Below are 22,943 nucleotides of genomic sequence, written 5' to 3'. Positions count from 1 at the left end.
AAATCTGAAAGAAGAGAATTATCATACTACAACTCAGAACTGGAGTTTCTCTCTTGTTCATTTACAGCTACTCTGCAGGTTATGTGTGTGCAAATATAGTAATCAAAGAAGTGTAGTTTTAAATGCTGAGCAGTACTAGCCCTTAGCTTTATTTGAATGAATCAGATGAGTATTTCATCATGTACAGTAATTTATAATTTTTTTCAGAGCTTATATTTCAAATCAAAGGATATTCATTGCCTTTTTATTTCTTGTTCTAAATCATGCATTATGTAACTGCTGCTGTAATTATGTGGAGTCTCCTGCTGGTAGTTAGGAAGAGTGGTTTAGTTACCTGAAACTCTCTGAAAAACAGATTTTTATTACTTCTATTAAATAACAATATTGTAATAACATTAGTGAGAGATAGACAACTATAGAGTAGTTTGACAGAGTGACTCTTTGCTAAGGGCAAATAATCTGGTTATGTGAAAACTTAATTTGAAAAGTAGGTCTGTATTTCAATCATAGGCAAAAAGTCGTAACAAAACAAACAAGTTAAATGTCACAGGAAAGAATTTTAAACTCACATCTTTTAATTTTTTTATATTTTAAAGTTGATTTTAATTCAGGTTGAGCACAGGAAAAAATCTTAGATCAATGAGGTTTGTTCAAATACTATAAAATCACTGCTAGTCATGTAAAAAGGAAAGCCTAGAAGAACCCTCAAACCAAAAATAAATTTTGATGCTTTTTTTTTCTTAAAAATTAACATTATGGGGATAATTTGACTGTTTTCAGTGACTCATTTTTATCTATTTTGAAATCACCCTTTGATTACAAATTATAATATATGTTTCTTTAAATGTCATTTGTACTGATACTCTTCAGGAATGGGCAGTGGGAGTGCTGGAAAAGAAGGGGGGCCATTTAAAACTCTTTTAAGACAACAGACTCAGTCAGCTCTGGAACAAAGGGTAAGGCATTTTATACTTCCATTTCTGGTCTACTGAAGTGAAAACTTATCTTGTAGTAAGTTAAATGTTTGCTGTTATTTTCTGTTTGAAAATGTGTAATTTTACTACAAATGTTGACTTTAATAGCCCTTTTATACACAAATTATTTAAATATTAATATATTACTAAAGCATTAGGAAAAGTGGAGCAGTTAACTGTGCACAGCATTCGAGTAATTCCAGTGGTATTAAGAAATAACAGGAGAAACTAATGTTGTGTGGTCTGTTTAAGGTACTGATGCATGTTAAATTTAATACTCGAGTAAACACATGATGATAAAGTTTTTACAGAAGCCAAATTCAGAGACACTGGCATAGCTTTAAACAAATTGAAAATCCCATTTGGAGTTGGGAAAAGTTTCAGTTGTTTGGGAATTCGGTTGATCCCTTGCATCCCATTTCATGGAGTAGCAGGTAGCCTTTAATTGGGAACTTGAACCTGAACTACTTGCTAAGCAGTAAAAAAACATTTACAGATTTAAACTTTTCCTCTGTAGGACTAAAAATGCCATCTGTCATTATACTGAATAGACTGTATGATGAAAATAGTGTTTTTAATTAATTGTTTACATTTGGAATGAGTAACTGCAACTTTTTTTTAATAAATTATATACTGCTTTGATCAAAATGTTGATAATGAGGTGCCTTGAAGGAAGAAATGTGAGTATATTCCTACTCAGAAATAAATCGAATTGCAATTTCTGACTACCTAAACTAGTGACATTAGAGCATACGTGCTAGCTGAGAAAAAAAAAAATCACTTGCATCTGTGAAATATAACTGCCCAGCTGCTATTTGGAGTAAGTGGATGATTCTCTTCTCATTTCTTGTGTTATCCATGGCTAAGGGAGGATCGCCTCATAGGTTCTGTAGAAGGCGGGTATGTTAAAAAACACTGCGTGACTCTTTCTAGCCCTTTCTCCTATTGGGGATTTCAAAAGCCTTATATGAAATAATATATATATATATATCTTGCTTTTTTTTTTTTTTGGTGAGGCTTTGCAGATTTCTTTGTTATTTTGTTTATGCAGAGATTTTTTTAAATTCGTTGTTTTTAAGAGCATTTTTTTAGATCAGTGTATTTTTTTGCACGTTGATGCATTTCAGTTAAAATTTTATTTTAGGTATGAATATAGATCCACGGCTTTTTGCTTTCAATTTTTTAATTTGGCTGAAGGAATGCTTTAAAACAAGCCTTTTTTCTGTGTACCTTTGATTTTGCTAGCATTTCAGACATTCCATGGCTGATCTTTTTATTTCCTTAGGAAGCTTTTTAAAGACAATAAAAATGTAAAATAAGAGCCCTTAATGTTTTTTTAGAGCCTGAATTATTTTCACAATATTTTGATAAGGTCTGTCTATTGTCTAGTAAAATAAAATACTGTAAAATCGGATGGAGACATGTTAATCTGTTATTGATGAGGATTATGATGTGGCAGCAAAGCATGTGGACAGTTAATCGATAAAAAATATGTTCATTCTGTCTTCTGAAAATTTCCTATTAGATGTGTTTTTGCTATGGTGTTACCTCGTTTGGTTACCTTTAAGTGGAGTTAACTAGAATGAATAACATCTGTCAGTTATTTTGTCTGTTTTAATATTACACACATAAACAGTGCACTCTACTTGTCTGGCTTACTTAAGATAGCAAGTATTTGGGAAAACCAGGAATAAATTCAGTATATATATAATAGAGTTTCACATGTATTAGATATATCATAAAATCCCAGAATACTTTGATTTTAAGGGACCTTAATGATCCTCTTATTCCAACCATCCTGCCATGGGCAGGGACATATTCCACGAGACCAGGTTGCTCAAATGGTCCTTTTGAGTCTTAGATTATTTGGGTATATGGTAACGCTAAGGTACCTGCATGTCTCAGCATCTTTTTTTAATCCAAATGTGGTTTTGGTATATTACTTAAATAACCCTTACTGCAAACTGAACAGAGTTTGTGAGACGGGTAATATTCCTCAATTTCCTCCCTGAAAATAAACCTGTAGAAAATACAGCTGTGGAAAACTCATGTCTGTGTTACATTGTACATTAGTAACTGTTAGCAATTCCCTGGACATCTCTAGATAGCAAGATTAACTGTAGCACAGCTGTCTTTCTGTATATTTTTAACTAGAAAAATACATGCTGCATTGCCATCAGTAGTAAAATTTGAGATTATCTTATTCCTTAAAAATTAGCTTATGTTTTTGTAGAAATGGCCAAAAGCTGCTCTCGATGGTATTCCATGTCTCTCACTTCCACTTGGGCAAATTCTGTTTTCTTCCTGTTTTTACATTCTGCAAGTGCTTGAGAGATGTTTTCTGCTGCCTTTTCAAAGTGGGGATCTGTTGGCCTCCATCTCTGAAGGGCACTGCAGGAAATCTGTTGTGTTAGAGTGCAGTTCTCTGGGAAATTTGTTTGGCTGAAATCCTGACTTGAGCATCTTCCCTTTCCAGTGACTTCTTACCCACCCATCCCCTCAGTTCAGGTCAAGAAAAACTGTAAGGTTGTTTGGCCACCTTGTGGGATGGCACAGTAAATGTGCTTAGAATAAAAATAATTAACCAGGAAATGAGCAATATCTTAATGTGGACCAGTTCCCTGCTCTGGTTTAGCCCCAAATGCTCTGTGAGCATTACCTGAGGGAGTGGTTCAATGATGGGAATGGCTGGAAGGGAATCAGAGAACTGCTTCAGCTGGCACTTACACCAAAGGGTGTGTGCGTAGCCTTGCTCCACGTCCTGCTTCATTGTTTTGTGTGTCTTTGAATGAAACGTACTTAAAAAAGAAGAGCACTGGCAATACATGTCTGTGTACACATGTTTTTAAACACTGTATTATTTGAGGATTTGATTGTGACCTTTTCAGACTTCCTCCGAACACCACCTAGAAAATCTCTGTGTAGTTGTGAGGATTAAAAGTGACAGTTCTTTCATGGTCTGTGCAGTTCAATGACTGTGAAGTGGAACTGTGAATTGGTGGTGGTGAAATGATTGACCATCTTCAGTTGCAGCTTGGAAATCATCCTGGTTTGTCATATACTGAAATACTTTGTAGTTGCAAAACCTTGATGCAAAGGAGTCCTTTGCAAATTGCAGTAGTAGAGGGGATTTATAATATAGGAACTGCATCTGGTTTTCCCTGAAATAACTTTAGATTTATAAGTTTGAACCATTACGGTTTACAACATGTAATGGAGGCCAGAACTCATATTTGAGTGATATAATAATAAAATTTAAAAAAACTCTAAATGAGATAAGTCTTCGTATGAAGTGATGGAGTTCCATCTGTGTCAGAATGAATGAGAGATGGTTAATAGAATTGTGTCAGAATGATTCAGTGAGTCTGTTACTCAGATTTATCTGTGGCTCAAGTTAACTGATGGAACACCTTATTTTATCATGTATCATAATACAGGTTTGGGAGTATTGATATATTTATAGAGATAAAACCATGTTATTATTTGAGGTTTTACTCCTGGTTTTTAGTGTAGGGAATCAGGCAAACTGGAAGTCCAAACATGTTAAAATTACTTGCAGTACACAGCCTCATGGAAAGGAACAGAAAGTGGAAAAACTTGTGAATTTCCACGAGCATGGAGTAGTGATTGCTTTGTTCGCTCCATACTGCTTCAGCACAGTGTAAATGTGACTGTATATATAAAATGTAAATGTAGTATAGGCTTAATGGAATTTCATATAGGTGGTGCATTCAGAAAACTTCTTTATTAATTTCTACAGTCCTGGGAAAGCAAGTATTTTAAGTATTTTGACTGTTCTATAACTTGCAAAGCACTTTGTAATCTGTTAGAACCTTCTGGGGGAATCTTTACTGTGTCCTTCTCTAGAATCCATCGCTGCCCCTGAAGACCCATCAGTCAAAGCAGGTTTGCAGAATCCTGGGGTGAAATCTTCCTACTCTTTAATTTGCATTGTAAGGCAAAACTAAAGGCTTTGGGTTTTGGGATTGTTTTTCTTCTGGTTCTTGAGACTATGGTTGCTGATTTCAAAGTTTGCCTCTTAATTTTGAAAGTTTGAGCCAAATGAAAATCCAGAAAACTCGAAGTTTGTAGGACCTTTTAAAGAGTTCCTATAACAAGGGTGGTAAGAATCCTGAAGTCTAATTTTTAAACCTACATTGGGCTTTAGTTTAAGATGACTTTTCATGCCATGTATTGCTGGAAGAACCTGATCCTCTCTGCAGCATGTGTGCTGTTCAGGTAGAAGCTCAGTTGAATTGTGCTGTTTCCAAGTATGTGAGAAAGGAATCTATCCTGTACTTTCTCTCATATAAAATTATGGTGTTTGTTTGTTCCATTTAATCAGTTATGATTATATAAACCACAATTGCATGAGTTTTCTTTTCTTTTTTTTTTTTTTTTTTTTTGCTTTCTGCATTTAGAATTGCTGAACATGAATTATTGCCTTTCCCCCATAAGTGTGCTGTTATGTATATATTAGAAATATCACAGAACGTTTCTGGAGAAATCAAAATCCAAGTTTGGGCTCCACTTTTTTGAATATGACTTTTATTTCATCATATGTGTCTTGAAAAATTGCTGTTACTACTTACTTTGCCTCTTTTATGAATTAAAAGCTGGAGTAGTTGCATTTTACTTATGAACTGGAAGTGAATTACCTTAGTTTTAAAACTTACAATTGTGTTTCAAGACCCGTGTTTTATTTTAAAATATGTATATTTACTTGTTATATTTAGAGCTTATGAGCAGAGCAGTCCTTTGATATTTTTTGGATATGTTTTCCTGTAATAAGACATTCCTCATTCTTGCAAGACTACGGTTTGTTTCACCCTATGCTTCAGAATCAAACTGCAGTCAGTTGTAACAAGAACACCTAAAAATGGAGAAAAACGTTTATTTTTTATCAGCTAATGAAAGAACAATTCTGGTGTTCAGCAGCCATGGTAAAAGTGCATCGACAGAGGTTTTGTTCACCTCTAAATAGGTCAAGTTTTGATCATTTATCACTGAGAAACAACTCTGTGGGGGAAAAGTATTTTTTCACTGTGTAAAACCTCTGCTTTTCGGATACAATGGGTCCATGAGGACACGTGGTTCTGAAGGACACGTCTGGCCCAGTGTAACTGCTTTGCTTGTATTTCAGGGAAGTGAAATTCATTGCATGTTAAGTGGCACTCAGCAGTGCTTGGTGAGCAGCCATTTATTGTCTGTTTTTAATCCCAACAGGAATTCCCATTTTTCACCTTGACCACCTTCCCACCAGGCTTTCTTGTCCACGTCGGGGGCGTTGTCAGTGCTCGCTCAGTGAAGCTCCTGGATCGCATCCACAATCCTGGTATGTCAGCACAGGAATGGCTTCCTTGCACGAGGCCTCTCATCTAACCTTTATAACAGATCAGTGCTTGAATAGATACAGATCTATTCTAACAGTGGATTTCAGAGAATCATTTTTAAGCTTGAAAAATAAGGTACTCCGAGGTTATGTTTTTAGTGAGAAACATGGCAGCAAGTTAAAGTAATAATAAAAATACTTTAAATCAGTAACTTTGCACTGAAAACTAGCTTTGAATTATTGAGGGGTTAATTAATTTTTTGCCACTTTTTGTGATTAAAACTTGATGCTAGTTTTCCATTCAAACAAAAAAGAGATGAAATGCTTGATCTTAACTATGAATGTTTTCCCATTTTCAGCTCCGTGAAATCCTTAAGGACTAATGGCTACAGTTTAGCTCACAACATGGTTTTTAACCTTTACAGCCTCGTTTCTGTTCTCAAAAACCTTTACTGAACAGTACTTCAAGATTTTTATTTATTATTTTTCCTGGGAACCCCAGTACAAGAACATGTGTGTTTTGCATGTCCTAGTCCTAATGTTAGAACTGAGTGACTTTTGACTCTGAAAACTTGGTTGGTTTAGTCACTGAGACCAGATAAGGAACGCTTTGCAAAAAGTTGGAGTTGACAGTGGACTTAAAAATGCAGAGGAGAGTAAAAATAGCACCTTGTAGTGGTTTTGCATGCACTAGTCAGGAGTAATAAAAGGAAATATATGCAAATACATCCTTAAAAAAAGTACAAAACCCGAATTTTTTCCTTTTCTTCCTCTGGCCCAAGGCAAGCAATTCTCCAGGCAGGTGGATCACATTGTTGCTGATCTAAAGATTCACTAAACTGGCAACATGAAATTAAATCCAAGACTTAATTTGAATTAGATCCTCCTGCTTTAAGGGATATTTTTCAAGTATATTAGTACACAAATGTTACTCTTTTGTTTTCCTATTCTGAGATCTATTTACACAGTGAAGAGAAGATTAAAAGAAATGTCCAAGTATAATTTATATGTGAGTCTTTCTTTGCCACAAAGTTATTTTAGAATTCTGTATCTTCAACAGATTTCTGATGCAGGTCTCTTATGTGAAAGATTTTCTGTGTGATAGATGTAAGACAGAATGGAAAAAAAAATCAATTTCGTTTAGAAGTTTTATAAAGTAATTTCTTGCATTATGCACTCCTTCATTTTTACCAGCTGAGTGGAAGCAGTGTAAGACATAAGGCAAGACAGAGATGTGTGTTTGCACAGCTGCAGTGTTTCTGTGAGACTTGCAGATTGCTCCTGACAAGTGAATGTAAAATGCATGATCCTTGGAACTCATATTGCAAAATAGTGGGAACAAAAGGGGGAATGAAGGCACGTGACTGTGGGAGGGAAGGTAGTGGAGAAGTAGAAAAAAATTCTGATATAGTTATGATTGTGAAGCATTTGAGTCTCAACTAAGTCTGTAAAATATTTAAGGAAGCAAATAAGCTGGCAAATTAATTAATCGGGAAAACATGGAAGAGGAGAGAACATTTGAAGGTGGATTAAGAACTTGCCAGTAAGACAAAATTGCCATATACTGTCCTCTTTGGTCACCTAGTGCCAGATTGCTATAGCATGCTCCTTTTTCCCTTTCTATTTCAGCCTCTTATTAACTCTGCTGTCTGTGTCTTTCCAGTTCCTGTGGAGTGGTGTTGTCAATTGTGTTCTTGTTGGTAGTTTTTTTTTTTTTTTTTTCACTATTCTGCTTCTATAACTGATCTACTAATTTGCTGTTTTGAACTCAGCCTTTGTCGGAATTATGGGTAACACAAGATCATACAAACTGCTAGACTGGAATAGTTTCAATTCAGGTATTTTATTAGTCATTCAGTACTACATATGCTGACAGAAATTATGGCAGCTCAGTGAAGTTACTAGAAATGCTCTAGGATATTTAGGTTAATGCTTCAAATTTAAATCTATTTAATCATCAAATGCCTAAATGTCACCTTTTCATGTTGTTAAAGAACTTCCTTTAAAATTACAAACAGTTGTTTTAGTATAAAATAGTATTGCTAAGAATAATTTAATACCAATCTGGAAAGCTGAATGTTCTGATGTTTATTTGGTAGTCACTTTCAGCTCAGCATCTGTGAAGGAAGTCATTTAGGGAAAGAGAATGGATTCTTCCTTACACATCTGGGATCATGTCAGGTGTGATTTTTTTTTTTTTTTTCAGTTTAGTTTGGGGATTTTTTTATGTAATGGAGTTTTGGGGTTTTTTGGCCTAATGGTTTGATGTGGGGGGACTGTTGGTTAGGTTTGTTTTGTTGTGCATGAGCTTGCACTTTCTTCAACAAAGGCTTTCCTCCTGTTAGTTTCAGGAAATCGATGAATGTGTTTGTTCGTAATAATAGTTCTAAAATAACAGATGTCTTATAGAAAATAATAGATATAAAAACTGTCCAAGAAAAATAGAGAACTATCAGTTTAAAGAGAAGGGATAGTATGTAGCCCAGGATTTGTTGGTTCATAAATCTTGTATTGTAAAATGCAGCCAGTTTCAGGACTTAAAACATCATTCTTTTTAATCACTTCATTACCTAGCTTGAAAAAAGCCCCAATATTCTTCTTACTTTATGCACTTTTAGTAATCAAAGTGTGTAACTTTCTTATACAGCTGTAAAAGAAATAGATGAGTTGATGCAGTCTAGATGAAATAAAGACTTCTCTGTCTCATGTTTTCCCTCTGGAAAGATAACATGCTGTGGAAGAGAGGCGGGCATAACTTCTCTACATATAACACCCAAGCCAGCAGACCTTGTCAAACTTTGATGTTTTTAAAGCTGGCACAATAAAAAGGTCCAAAGCTGCCCTCTGAGGGCTTGTTTGCCTCAGACACCTTCCTTCTTGATAATTCACTGTTGCTGTGCAGCTCTGTACCGTGCTCTAAGATTCAGTTTAAACATACAGTTGTTAAAAACCAGACATTTTTAATTTTGCAAATTGTTCAAAATTAGGGAGAGCCTAAAACCGTTGGCTCATTTTTATTGCTCCCTGTTACAGTTGGCATCCTGTAATATTATGATTATGAGCTTTTTTGATTTTGTTGGTTTTCTTTGCTTCTAAAGTGATAATCTTTTAAAATCAACCTTCAGTATGAAAATAATATTTTAAAATTGTCAAGTCTGTGTCTGGGATAGCATAGTCTGATCCAAATGTTAAAAATGTGTCAGAATTTTTTGTATATTGTGTGCGACCTTGAAAAGTTGGAATTCATTGTTGCTTCTTCCAGATCATTTAGTAGGATGTTTTTATTGAAAGAATTTTATTGGAATAATGGAATAAATGAGTTTATGTACAGACACTAAACATGCCTTGAACTAAGCTAGAAAGTGATCCACAATGTAAGATCAGGAAGCTAAATGGAAGTCAGGAATTCAGTTCTTGACAGAATATCCAAAACTGTTGTCTAAATTTTTTAGAGATTACAGGAAAATGAATGTGTGTGTATATATATATATATACACACACACTATTTTACCCAGAGGTGCTTGTTACCTAGAAGTGTTGGTTGGAATAGGGAGGTCTAAACCAAACAGTAATTGTAGAGTTAGTGCCTCCCTGAGAAGTGGGCTAAAATTATTTTCATTTTGGAAAATGTTCAGGCTTCATTTCAGCTTGCTTAGTAACCTGTGTAGTGCAGAAGGATTTTTTTTTTCTTGCCAGTGGTTTAATTGTGTGTAAGATACAACAGGAGCATCCAGTGATAGGGAAACGTCAGAGATTTGAAGGTGCTTGAAAATCAAACGTGGAAGTAAAGACCGACTATTTCATGAATGGAAAAGAAGCTGCTTAAATATCTGGAAAGTGCATATAGTTCGATGAAGAATTGTTTAAATGTTTGTAAAATGCAAGAAGGTGGATATGAAGATGAATTTGCAAAATAAAAGTAGGGAGTTGAGCAAAAATCCATAGAAAAGAGGGCCCGTAATAGAGTGGAAGATACCCTCTGGTGGTGCCTCTGAGAATGAACTCTAAGTATAAAAACACGCAAGGAATCCTCAATCCAGAAGACTGGATCTTTGTTAAAGGTTTGGCACTGAGGTTAAACGCAGAGCAGAAAGGCAGGCAGTGCAAGAACTTTTTGCATAGAGGCTGCTTTTCCAGATGGCTATTTCATAGCACCAACATATTGTTTCTCACATAAATAAATTTTAAACTCCTCATTCAGGAAGTTACTCCAGCAGCGCATTTTCAGTTCCGCTAGTCAGAAATACAGAAAGATAAAAGATGGTTGAAAACTTCTAAGCATCTCCTGAGTTCCTTGTGCGTTATCCAGTCTTGCTGTTGGAGTGTGAAATTCTCCAGTTTTGCATGAGGAAATGCAAGAGGAAAGCTTGGCTGTGTTTTGTTTCTGTAACTGAATGTTTTTCTTCCACAAAAGTACAAACAGAGAATGTGCAAATTGCATTTCAGGCTGCTTTCTGGGGTGTAAGTGTGGCCCATTTGTAGGAACACAGTAGGAAATGTCAGAATGTTCCAGTTGGTGTGTGATGTGGTTATCCTTCAGAACAGGTAGTAAAAAGCCCAACATTTTAAGGTTGACCTCTTGCCTTTTCTTGGAGAATTTCCAGGTTGACTTCTTGTCCATCAGTATGTGTTGAATGAAAATGGGAGGTAAAGGCAGTTGTCAGAGGCTTTTTCCGAAAAGACTGAGGGGTGTGATGTTCTCCAGTAATAATTTACTCCACTTTTCTGCAGTCTTTCCAGAGGAGTGAATGTTCCTAAGTCATTTCTATGGTTAATGTGAATGGTGTTTGAATGTTATCTCTGGAAGCAGATACACACTTATGTTAAAGAAATAATTTTCGTTGGGACTGTGCTGCTTTGTTTTGGTTTTTTTGAAAGTTGTTAGTAGATCCTTACGTAACTGAAGAAAGAGTGGTTACTGTCACTGAGCATAGGATAGCATTCACATGTTCTCTTAGGGATTCATAAATAAACTTGGCATTTAGAATCTTTGTTTCGAATTCTTTGCCTACCTGAGTAATGCTATTTAATCTGTTCACGCTGCTTTAAAACTCTCCCTAAATTCTGGCTAACGGTGTAAAAACCAATATCAACTTTTCCTTGCACAAGTGCTCCAAAAAAGCCATTGCTTACTGCACAGCTACACTTTGGTTTTGAATTGATAGTACACAAGAGAGAGCCTTGGTCTTACAAAAACTGTATTTTTTGCACATAACTCATCCTAATTTCAAAATATGGAGCTTTACTAAAACTATTGTCTTCATAAAATTTCCTTCATGGATTGCATTGAATTTTTTCAGCCTTCTGATACTTGATTCTGTGGTTGCAAACATACAGTTGTAGAACTATTTGCCTGGCTCAAAATATGTCATTGTTAGAAGACAACCAGAACAGTTCTGGTTGAATCAACACCTTCCTAACTGCTACATAATTGCAGCTAAACATGGCCTTGTAAAACATCTGTAGAAGTTTTGTAGGAGAATATACAGAGAACACAAGTTCTGTCTGACTGTAACAGGATTATAGGAATAACTGATAAGTGTCATTAGATAATATGAGACAAAAGGGATTTTCTTTTTAAGTCTCCTTGGATCCAGAAGTTACAAGAGGCTTCTCTGCCTCGTTTGTCTTGAAACAAACAGTTGTGAGTGTATAGAAACAATGCAGAGGTTCTGCATTCCTGAGGGGTGCAAACAAGGAATAGGAAATTCAGGGACAGCTTCATTTCATACCAAATAATGCCATCCCTTTCCTGCAGCAATAAAATAGATAAAATGTGCTTTAGAAAGCCCTGTCTTGTTACAGCGTAGTGTTCCCAGCTTTGGGTAACAGCCCCTTTGTTGTAGTCATTTGAAGCTTTTCTTTGAAGGTTGCTCATGATTTAAAATAGGTTGTATTTATTGTGCCAAGGTGACAAAGCAACTGAGACACCAAATAGAGTAAGTAGTTTCTCTGTTACCTGCTGAGTCACCATTCTGGGATGAATGACTGAAATAATCACTAAAAGCTGGAGTAACAAAGGCACATATTTATACATGGAACTGATTTTCCAGAGGCAAATTTATTTCCTGTATTTAATGCTTTCTATTTTCTGGGCAGTATTTTTAAGTTTTTACAATTCTTAGTATGATGGAACTTAAACCTTCATTTTAAAGTATTTTAAAGTGTTACTTAATTTAATTTTTAGCATATTCTGAATGTAATTTTTTTTCTCTTCAAATGCTTTATATTTTGACATTATTTTTTTTCATTTTATTGAAGTTGTATCATGTAGTGGTTTCTTTCTTTTAGTTCTACGCTAAATTATTACTGCTGCTGCTTTGACATTACTGCCAAAATTTTTTTTTTAGACAATACTTTTTTCAATTTGTGCTCTTCCTATCAGACTTGCATCTACAATTAAAAGTAAAAAAAGTCCTAGCCACTGTTGTGGCTGTATTAAGCCATATGGGGAACAGCCCTTCTGCTTCTCCACCTTGGAGTGTATTTTGGGATTAAAGCCAGCACTCCTCAACAGCGAGCTGCCAGTGAAAGGAATGGAGTGTGGGCTTTGCTGTATGGTTTCTCTTGGAGTCTTGGTGCTCAGGCAGTGATTTGGCCTGACAAACAGTAGAAAACTGCCCTGCACATGAAGGGGTTTGTGTTTAATCAGCCAGCCAATATCTCATCCTGTAAATGCAGTTTTAATCCCAAGTGTTCTTAAAATTGTCTCCTTAGTAATCGAAGAGTTCCTTCAACCTACAAGTCTTGTTTTGCTCATTCAGCAGTTTGGGCTTAAGAAACGAGATGTGTGTTGCTCTCTGACTTCATCTGGTTATCAGTAATGTTTTGCAGGCTGGATGTTTTATTTGGAGTTTAACGTTGTAACAGTAAGTGTGCCTGTTCTTTGGGTGTAGTTACACTGTTTCCTGCTACTTTAGTGTATCCTAGTTTGCCTTTGATACATCCCTTTAACTTGCTTCCTTCACTTTGTTACAGAAGGTTTTCATTTGTACATCTTTTAGTCTTAAAGATGAATATTGGGAGTAGTATTTTTAAACACGGATAGAGTGGCTTGGAAACTTTTTGCAAAGTTTTAGGTTAATCTGCTGTAGGTTTAGTTCTTTGCTACCTGAATTTTGTCTTAATCTTTACAGACCAGAGGATCTGTGTTTCTGTACAGTTATTTAGTTGTTAAATATTTTAGGAAATTGATAATGTCAGTGTTTATGGAATAACCAGAAAGGATTAAATAAAACTTCAAGGTCCAGGGAAGGTTCTTCTAAACCTATAAGGGGTGTCAAAAAAACCCAACCAGCCAAACCTACAAGAAAATACCACACTTCTTTCTGTATAAGCTGTTAGTAGGTTTTTCATTAAGAAGATACAAACATAAGGGAACATTGAACGTGTGGATAATGACTTTGCCTAATGAAAGGTTCAAAGATTGAATCTGAAAGAATATTATTGGCCTCCATTGCCATTTTTGAAACAACAGAACAATGAGTCATTTATAGATTGTGAAAATTTTCCTTTGATGATTGTCCTCCTCCTGTCAGAATATTGTATTCTACATGTGAGTATTTACTAGATTATAAAATGTAAAATTGGTTGAAATGAATCAGACAGTTCCTACTTTGGAGTGATTTCCTCAAGATGTCTAAGGATTCAGCTTTAGGGATGCAGTAACTCTTGGGTATGAACTGTTGTCATCAAGAGGCCATTCTTCTTAATCTGTCTTCAGTTTTACAAAAATCTATATGGACTAGCAAAATGCAGCTTCTGGCTAAATCTTGAAAGGAACCTGTACAAGTGAACCTCTAGCAAATAACTTGGGAAAGATGTCGCTTCTTATGAATTCGAAATTGATAGTGTTTAAGTGAAAGATTTATACAGGCTGTTGTCCCATGGATAGTACAGCCCAACTTTGTATTTTAAAGGAGATGGGTGGCTTGGTGGTGAATAGAGCTAACTCAGAGAACATTCCAGAAGTGCTGTTTGTGTCTTACAAAACCGCTCAATAAAATCAGTTTGGAAAGTTTCAGCTTGAGGAGGTTAGAGTTGGCACGATTTTTATAGAGCACTGTACTGTTGACAACATTGTTTCTCAAGTCCTCAACTATAGGAACAGTGTGCTTTGCCTCCTCTTGGCTATAAATATCCTGCCAATTTGGAAACATTGATAAAGTAAGTTTAATGTTCAGCCTTTGGTTTCCCACAAAGGGGGCATAATGAGCAGTGGAATTTCCTGCAAACTTTTCTGCTTTAAAGTTGTAGAGAAACCTTGGTCCAAACTACTCGGTACATTTGCTAGAAAAGCTTGTGACTGAGTGCTCTGTATGCTTGCCTTTTTGCTTCCACCTAGAATCCAGGGCCATTACTTTCTGTAACCATTTCAGTGAGCTGCCATAGTTTTCAGTCTGTACTGTCACCTGATCCAAGCATGCGCCAAAATACCCACCGTTTCTGGCTCCTGTCTGCTGAATCTGCTTTGCAAACCCTTAGTTCTTAAGCTTTTGCCTTAGCCAAAAAAAGCCAACAGGCACTCTCATGGAGTGTGCTGGACACATGCCATCCTGCTTCCCTAACTCCTCTAATTGTTTATGTAAATCCTTAGCTTTACTAAACTTGTAAATGCTACGACAGCATCCCCATGTGAAATTGTGTGGCTCATGTGTCAAAAAAGGCTGCTTGTGAAAATCTTTGTCAGAAGGATATGAATGCTACACATTGCACTGCATTCAGTGTTTTGTATCAACTTATTATTGCAATGTCATGGTGTTTGATTTTAATTGTAGACAAATTTTTTTTTTTATATGCAAAGGTAAGTTCGTGTAAACTGTGAATGTACAATATTTATATATAAACATAATTGTTATTTTTTGGCCTCTCTCTGGAACAAAAAAAAAAGTCAAATATCTTAAGCAGAGGTCCCAGTCTTCCTTACAGTTGTTTGTGCATGACTCTTATAGAAATATTTGTTCTTGTGCAATAAGAAATTGTTGGATTCTTTGAAAGATATTGGGCCTTATCCTGTTAATGCTGAAGACAATGGCTAGAAAATAATTACTTCTAATAAGAATGAAAATTATCCATTACATTTCTGTAGTTAATAGTTTTGTTAGTGTGGATATTGAACAGATTCTTAGAATAAAGGGTTAAATGTTATTTTTGCAAGACAGTGTTGAGCAACTTCATAACAGCCTGTGTTTGCCATGATGGTAAGGTGTTCTTGTAGATGTTAGGTGAGAAAATTGTTAAGTCTCTTAATAACTTTAGTAATTTAAACTATGAATTTTTGTGGAGGAAAGCCAAATGTTTGCATAGAATTTGGGACCCGTCACTATTTCTACCTTTTATGTTCACTTCAAGGATCCCTGTTTTCCTTTCAACATCTCATTCCATTTCAGTTTTCACTCTGGCTACATTCCTTTCCAGTGTCATTCTTGTCTTTATCTATCTTACCTTTGTTTCACAGCACTTTTTGTATTCATCCTCAGTCACTTCACCTGTTGCTAACTCTCAAATCCTCATCATGACTTCACATTTTCTTGCACTTTGACATAGAAATGTCACTGGTGATAAGTAGAAGCAGTTTTTGCCCTGTGAAACCAAAAGATGTAAAAAGTTACGGTTTTGAAAAATTGGCGCTTTTTTTGTCTAGAAAAAAAAGGGGATTTCTTCATTGCAGGTGTTTTTCTTTGAAGTACAAAAATTTAAGTGTGGCTGTTCAGTCAATCTGCATAACCAGCTGCCTGTGATCCAGTCTCAATTGAGCAGGTGTTTGTCTGCATGGTCAGAGAACCACTTTTGCTGCTCCTTAGACTTTTCATCTCTAAGGAGAAACGCATTGCTTAGAAAAACAATCTCTGGCCCATGACTGGAGGGGGAAAGAGGAATTGCTCCCAAGATCCTTGACCATTTCACCAAAAAGAGTTAAGAGAGAACTTACGCAGAATGTGCCTATGGTCTCACATCTTCCATACACTCTGAATTTGTCGGATGTTATGGCCTGGCCTTACAATCCATTTCCAAAAATTCTCCCTCGTTTCAACTACCTCTGCTGCTGTTGCCTGGTGGCAGCAAAAGCAGCCTCTGTCCAGAGCTGTCCGTGCAAAGAGAAGCCATTTCCCACTTTTTGTACCACAAATGGTTCTGGGAGCTGAGCTGGGGAGCTCCAACCCTGTGTTGTGATGGATTATTTCTGTAGGAATCTCTGTTTCCAGAGCTGAGAGGAGCAGGTGCTCCAGGAATCTGAGTCAGGATTGCTGAATATCATCTTAAGCATTTATTTTCCCAGTCACTGAGAGGATTTAAACAGTGTTTTCACACTGAGAGTGAAGTGCAACACCTCAAGATTCTGCCAGTAATGCACTGACACCTGCTAAAGTGAAGTTGCATTTAACAGAACAGGATTGATACAGTTCTTAAATTCCCTTGTTTTGTGTCCTGACGTGTATGTTTTTGTTGATTGCAGAGAACATTCCTAAGAACTCTCACTGTAAGGTTTTTTTCTGTTCAGTGTTTTTTATTTAAAGTGAAGGTTGACTTAATTTCAGTCTGAGCATCCAGGCTGCTGCTGGTCAGCATAATGCTGTGAGTTACACAAGCATTGCCATCTAAATTTGGGTATAGTTGAATATACAGACCTCTGTGCTCTTCCTTTGAATTAGAAAATGATCATTAGTTTAGTTTAGAAAAATTAAAGCCTAGTGCTAAATGAAAAGTTGAGGTAAAGTCATGAATGAATACATCTTATTTTACAGTATTGATTACATCTTACTTTACAATATTTCTGTTTCAGTAACTTTTAAATTATGTGTATATCTGCATCTTGCATTTTTGTTTGTCATGTTGTCAGAGAACCAAGTGTATGATAATGTGGTTATCATACACTGTGTTGATAAAAATTCCTGGTAGTACAAAATTGGTTCCAAATCAATTTCAGGCTTTGAACTTGATATTTAAATTATGATTCAGCAAGGAGAACTCAGTGGCCAGAAGTTTGTATCTGTGCTAAGTTCAGGTAATTTCAGGGAAATTCCATAAGAATCTCTCTACTCAGAGTAGAGTATGGTAGTATCTGAGGAATTGTTTGTTACTGGTTTTCCCTTTTTGTATCAACAATTAACACAGTTGCCAACTACTATTGAAACAGGTAAGTTTTGAGAGAAGAAACAGCTGACAAATTCTAGTTGTAAATTCAGTATTTGTTGGCTCCATATATAAAAAGCTTGCAAGACAAGAGCTTTAGTTATGGGAACTAATTGCTGAGCAGTTAAAATCAATGGATTGCATGAACTTACTTTAGCAGCACACTTTTTTTGTATTTTTTGTATCTCGTAGTTTTCAAGAAAAGCAGGCAGGATATGTTTAACATATAACCTTGAGGACAGTAAAGGTAATTGGAATCAATTCATGGGCATGGAGGGAAGGTGCAGTTTCCAGGATACTGAAACCAAAAAGCACTAAGCATTCATCCTGTACTTCTTCATTTTGTAAATGTGGAGTTAGTTTCAGATCCCTATGGCTTCTCACAGTTAGAAGTGCCACAGAACTGTCTGTTTGATTAGTGATACTGTTTTGAACAAATATTTTTAAAATCTGGTTAACAGAGAGAACTGCTTCCAGTAGGAAAAACTATTGAGGTTATTTCAAGGATATCAAGTGGTACAGCAAAGTAAAATATTAGTTTACTACTACAAATACTGTTTCATTACTGTTAGTTTTTCAACATTACAGAGTATCTGTGATGCTTTGTTGTGAGTTACACACTGCTCTTGTGTTGTTGGAAACTGAGAGTGTGGTTTGGAACTAAAAATGGGTACAGGTTGGGACAGTATCTACAGTATTTTAGTGTTATCTGTCATATGGACAACAAGAATGCAGTCATTTTTGAGAACCTGCTCACATGGGATACAAACAAAATAATTAGTGAAAAAGTCCCATTAGCGCTTCCTTGAAGTGTGATGAATAGGAAGGAAATAAAGTGTGTCCATATTCAAAACACTTGAATATGAAAAACTTAACTTTTCAGATTAATTGCATGAAGCTTTGTGTTGGCATAGTACAGAATAGTGAACTGATTTATACTTTGTCTTTCAGATGAACCAGAGACACGAGATGCCTGGTGGGCAGAAATCAGACAAGAAATAAAATCCCATGCCAAGGCATTGGGTTGTCATGCTGTAGTGGGCTACAGTGAATCAACCAGCATTTGGTAAATCATGATGATGATTTGATTTTCAAAATGCCACAGAAAACGTGTTTCATCATCAGTGGATATAAAGTTAACTGTTCCAGTGCAGTTGTTGGTACTATCTATTCTAGAACTACTTTACAGAGTTTAAATGAGATTATGAAATTTCAGTATTAGACATTTTTTATATACGTTTAGATCTGGGTTTTAAGTTTTTTCTAATGAATGTTACAATTTTTTCTTTTAAACTAAAGCCTACAAGTTACTTTGTAGTAACAGTATTAATTTATCCATGAAGTTTTCTAAACCTAATCTACCTAAATAATTAAGACTGTTCCTAAAAGTACATGTATCGAAATTTCATCATTGGATAACAACTGGCAGACCAGAACTTAAATGGCAAACTTCACATTTCAGGCCCAGAAAAAGCTCACCCTGGAGCCAGTTGTGCCTGATGATATTAAAACAGAAAACCACTATGGTCCACTGTTTTGAATTTGATTTGGGAAGTAATGAACAAATTCCAATATCTGAATTCAAGTTGATTTTACCTTGATATTTTAAGGTAAAGGCACTAAAGATCTGCTGTTTTAAGGAGAGAAGTTGGAAAAGTTTTGGTTTACCATATTTGCATCAATTATTCCGTCACTGAGGGATGAACACACCAAAATGAAGCATTTATTCATTTGCCTGTCAGTCTCCTTGTAAAAAGTATGAATAGTTTGTATTTTTTTTTTCTACCATAACTATGGGGAAGGAATGTACAGAGCATAGGCAGGCAATCAATTATTGGGTTATTTGATGCTTGCATTTCCCTAAAGGGATTTAAAGTGGTAGTGTTTGATTATTGATAAAATACTGATCGGAATTCCCATACTTACTGCCAGTTCAGCTTTATTCCGTGCTTAAAGCACGAGCTTGTGTGTGGTAAGTACTGGTCTGCCAGATGTGTTATGTATGAAAAATTATTTTGGAAAGAGAAACAACAAATAAAAAAGACAGATGTATCATTGTAGCAAATATGGGGGAAAATTTCTTTATTTTTTTCAATATTTTATTTTATACTGAATACCAGAGGTTTGTTTCTTATTTAACAACTTGAGAGTTATTAAAAGCTCTGTGGTAGTTCTGAGAGCTTTAACTCCTCTAAATCCTAAGTGTGGTCAGTTGCTTTACATGCAAAATGTACCATTTTTGTAGTTCTTCGTAGTAAAATTTTACTGTTTTGCCCCTTTTTATCCTTCCAAGAGGCACCCATGTCAGTGTTGGGTTGTAACTTCATTTTGAAAATTGAATGTTAATAAGATGCTGAGGGTCTCGACTTCCCTTTTACTTTGGTAAAAAATTATGCCTTGGTTTTGTTGGGTTTTTTTTAATGTTTGGTTGGTTTGCTGTATTTCTTTGCATTGTTGACCACAGAACTGAAAACCATACTTAACCCTGGCTAGCCTTTCTGTTGTTACATTTTTTGTAACATTAGGCAAAGCTCCTAAGTCTTTCTGTTCAAGCCTTCTTCATCTTGTACTTGTTATAGTTTAAATACCAGAAGAGGATTGTTTGTGAGTTTTAATGGATCAAATTGCACAAAATTAGTGGTGATATTGAACTTCACTGAGACTTGTACTAGCCTTTTGATCTGATAATTTTATATGAAAGCACCACTAAGTGGTAGGAATTCACTCTGTTGTTATTCTTTTCTCTTATAGTGAAGAGGTCTGTATTTTGTCCGCATCTGGCACAGCAGCTGTACTGAACCCTAGGTTCCTTCAGGATGGCACCATGGAAGGCTGTTTGGAACAAAGGTTGTCATGGCAGCCTGGCTTCTTTTCCATAGGGTCAGAGAAGGGAGAGGTTGATTTTTTTCCTCAGAGCCAAGATAGTTCTTCTCTATTAGGGTAGGTTACAGTGTTACAGTGCAGGATGCGGGACCAACCACTTTACTGCTTTTCACTAACAACAACCACCACAGGAGTAATGGAGCTCTGCACCCAATTAGATACTCTGTTTTTATTTCTAACAGTCTCAATAAGGTAACACGTTTGACTACTAACACAGATCATAACTCAAGTTTTTTTTCCTTCGCTGCTCTTCAGGTCTCTTTTCTCAATTTTTTTATCACACAATAAAAAAATGACAGATGTTTGATAACTTGCATAAGCCAAAAGTGGCTGTGGCTGTAATGTGTATATATGCTCCATTAAATACTATTTATGTGGGGGAGATAAAATAGCTTGGTTGTAAAACAAATATGATGCCAGATTTTTCCCAAATGGGTATGTGTCTGTTGAAGTTGGTGAACAAAATTATGAAACTGAAGGCCAAACATGAAGTTTCCCTTTGTTTCTGCTCTTGCAAATAAAATTTGAAGAATGAGCATTGCCACAAATTTATTTTTGGGGAAAAAAAACTAATTAATGCATATTGGTAATTTATTATGTATTCATCAGGATAGTGATCAAATATTTCAAGGGATTACTATAGTTGTAAGCAAGGCTATTTATTACACTTTAGCACTTGCCTTGCTTTTTCCATAATAAACCAGTCAGTGTAATATTATTTATTATTCTTTTGCTGTTAGCAAAAGACCATTGTCATCTGGTGTAGATAGAGTTTTAAAAACTGTGGCCAGAACTAAAATATTTGTTTCTGGAGTCACTATATGATGGAGAGAAATAAATATCATGTTCATAATATAAAGAAAATAGCACTTTTATGTAAATATACATTTTGGTGCTACTAAGAGTCTTGGCATAGATTAGAAATGCCAGAGGGAGGTAAAACAGATAAACAGACAAAGCTCATGCTCAACACAAAATATATTTGCCAGTCTTATGATAACTAATGTTCCAAATCCATCAGATTTGTTTATGCACCTCTTCAGAATCACTGAGAAGAATCCTGTATGTGAAACAGAATGAATTTGCAGTGATGATTTGCAGTTGGCATGTGCTTTCCCTGTTCATATTTTTATACTGGTCATTCCTGGGTATTGCTCATGGGGGAAAGAGACTATGTGTTCTAAGCAAATAATGAGTTTTAGCTGATACCTTATCTTAGGAAATAATCTTGCTGTTCTTCTCACATATAATAATATATGTTAATATATATTGTGCAGCTTCTCAGAAGGATGATTGGTTTGTTGTTTGTATTCTGCTCTTACGGGGTTTTGGGCACAATGAATGTAAAAGAGATTTTTTGGTGTGTTTAGTACATCTAATTCTTTGTACACCAGTTGTATCATGGGTTATATTTAGAGGTTACACTGCTTAAAGCCAGTCCAGTAACATTACGGGTTTATGTGAATTGTTAGACACTTAATGCCTTTTTTCTCAGTCCCTGCATAAGAAGTTTCAATGCAAGTTTTATTGATAGCATTTTAGCAAGCAGTGTGCAACCTTTCCTTCTTCTAGTTCATATATTCTAATACTTGTCACACTGGTATAACGGAGCAGAGTTTGGTTGTGGTGTATGATTTAAGTAGGTCTCTGTAGGTGTTTATACACATGTGCACTTACTGATCATGCTTAACAAGATGCAGATGTTTTAAGTATTTTCTCCATAATGTATTTTTAGGATTGAAGAAGCTTCACCACCAGGTTGTGGATTTTGCCATATCCCATATGATGAACTGAACATGCCATTTCCTGCTCACCTCACTTACTGTTACAACTGCAGGAAGCAAAAAGTTCCTGATGTCCTTTTCACCACAATTGACCTTCCTGTAGAGGCTATAGTTGTTGGGAAGGGATGTCTTATTCAAGCCAGGTATCTGTTAAAATACTTTCGTAGTCAAGTAAAGTTTTGGAGATCTTTGAGAAAATTTCTGTTGCTAAAATCCAGTGTGTCATCAAACCTTATGTTATAAAACATACAATTGGCATGTGTTCTTGAATGAAGTTTTTCTCTGAAAGTATCATTGCACTGGTGTGGGCTTTGAATTTCAGCTTGTAGGACTAAACCCAAAGAGTGGAAGATGACTAATGTGTAGTCAGAGATGGGATTGCTGTGCTTTTGTTTTTATCTTTTCAGATAAATATGGTTAATGCTTTCTCTGTGAGGGCACTTGGGTTTGGTTTGGTTTTGGTTTTTTTTTTCTTCCTTCCAATGTGTGTCTTGAATAACTGTATTAATAGGATTATTAAAAGTTCTACCACTAGAAATTACAGTAGTAATTTTCTGAATTTGTGCCTGAAATGTTTGAGGCTTGCAGCAAGAGAAATAGATGTTTGCATTGGGGGTCTTACTAGAAGAAAAGCTGAAAATGGAAGTTTTCAGATGATGTTGTCTCCAGGAGTTCTTGTAAAGAACTGGCATTTTATTTTACTGTTGCAGCAATCTAGAAGAATTGAAAAGAAGCTATATTAGGTTATACATTGAGGAACAAAAAATGTCAGGATACCCTGTGATCCCTTTCAGTGTTGACAAATCCATTAAAGCTCTTTCTGTGCTGGTTTGTGTT

The 22,943-nt window shown here is 35.7% G+C and overlaps 1 protein-coding gene across 23 annotated transcripts in view; it reads left to right on the top strand.

Annotated features, from left to right (window-relative positions):
- The window catches only part of C2CD5 (C2 calcium dependent domain containing 5), a 56,280-nt gene that overhangs the window by 16,853 nt on the left and 16,484 nt on the right, over positions 1–22,943 (top strand). For 11 of the 23 annotated variants that reach the window (XM_066184379.1, XM_066184377.1, XM_066184375.1 and 8 more), the window contains 5 exons: positions 871–956; positions 6,201–6,309; positions 18,391–18,505; positions 20,191–20,286; positions 22,058–22,249. In XM_066184379.1, the coding sequence (XP_066040476.1) occupies positions 871–956; positions 6,201–6,309; positions 18,391–18,505; positions 20,191–20,286; positions 22,058–22,249 (598 nt within the window). Of the gene's footprint in view, positions 1–870; positions 957–1,841; positions 1,875–6,200; positions 6,310–8,078; positions 8,145–18,390; positions 18,506–20,190; positions 20,380–22,057; positions 22,250–22,943 lie in introns of all 23 variants that reach the window. The other 12 variants (XM_066184369.1, XM_066184368.1, XM_066184364.1 and 9 more) reach the window with 4 other exon arrangements.

The sequence above is a fragment of the Chamaea fasciata genome, unplaced genomic scaffold (assembly GCF_029207755.1).
Source record: "Chamaea fasciata isolate MVZ Bird 193981 ecotype frontalis unplaced genomic scaffold, bChaFas1.0.hap1 SCAF_5, whole genome shotgun sequence".
NCBI classification, from domain to species: domain Eukaryota; kingdom Metazoa; phylum Chordata; class Aves; order Passeriformes; family Sylviidae; genus Chamaea; species Chamaea fasciata.
This window is presented reverse-complemented; position numbering and strand designations above follow the sequence as displayed.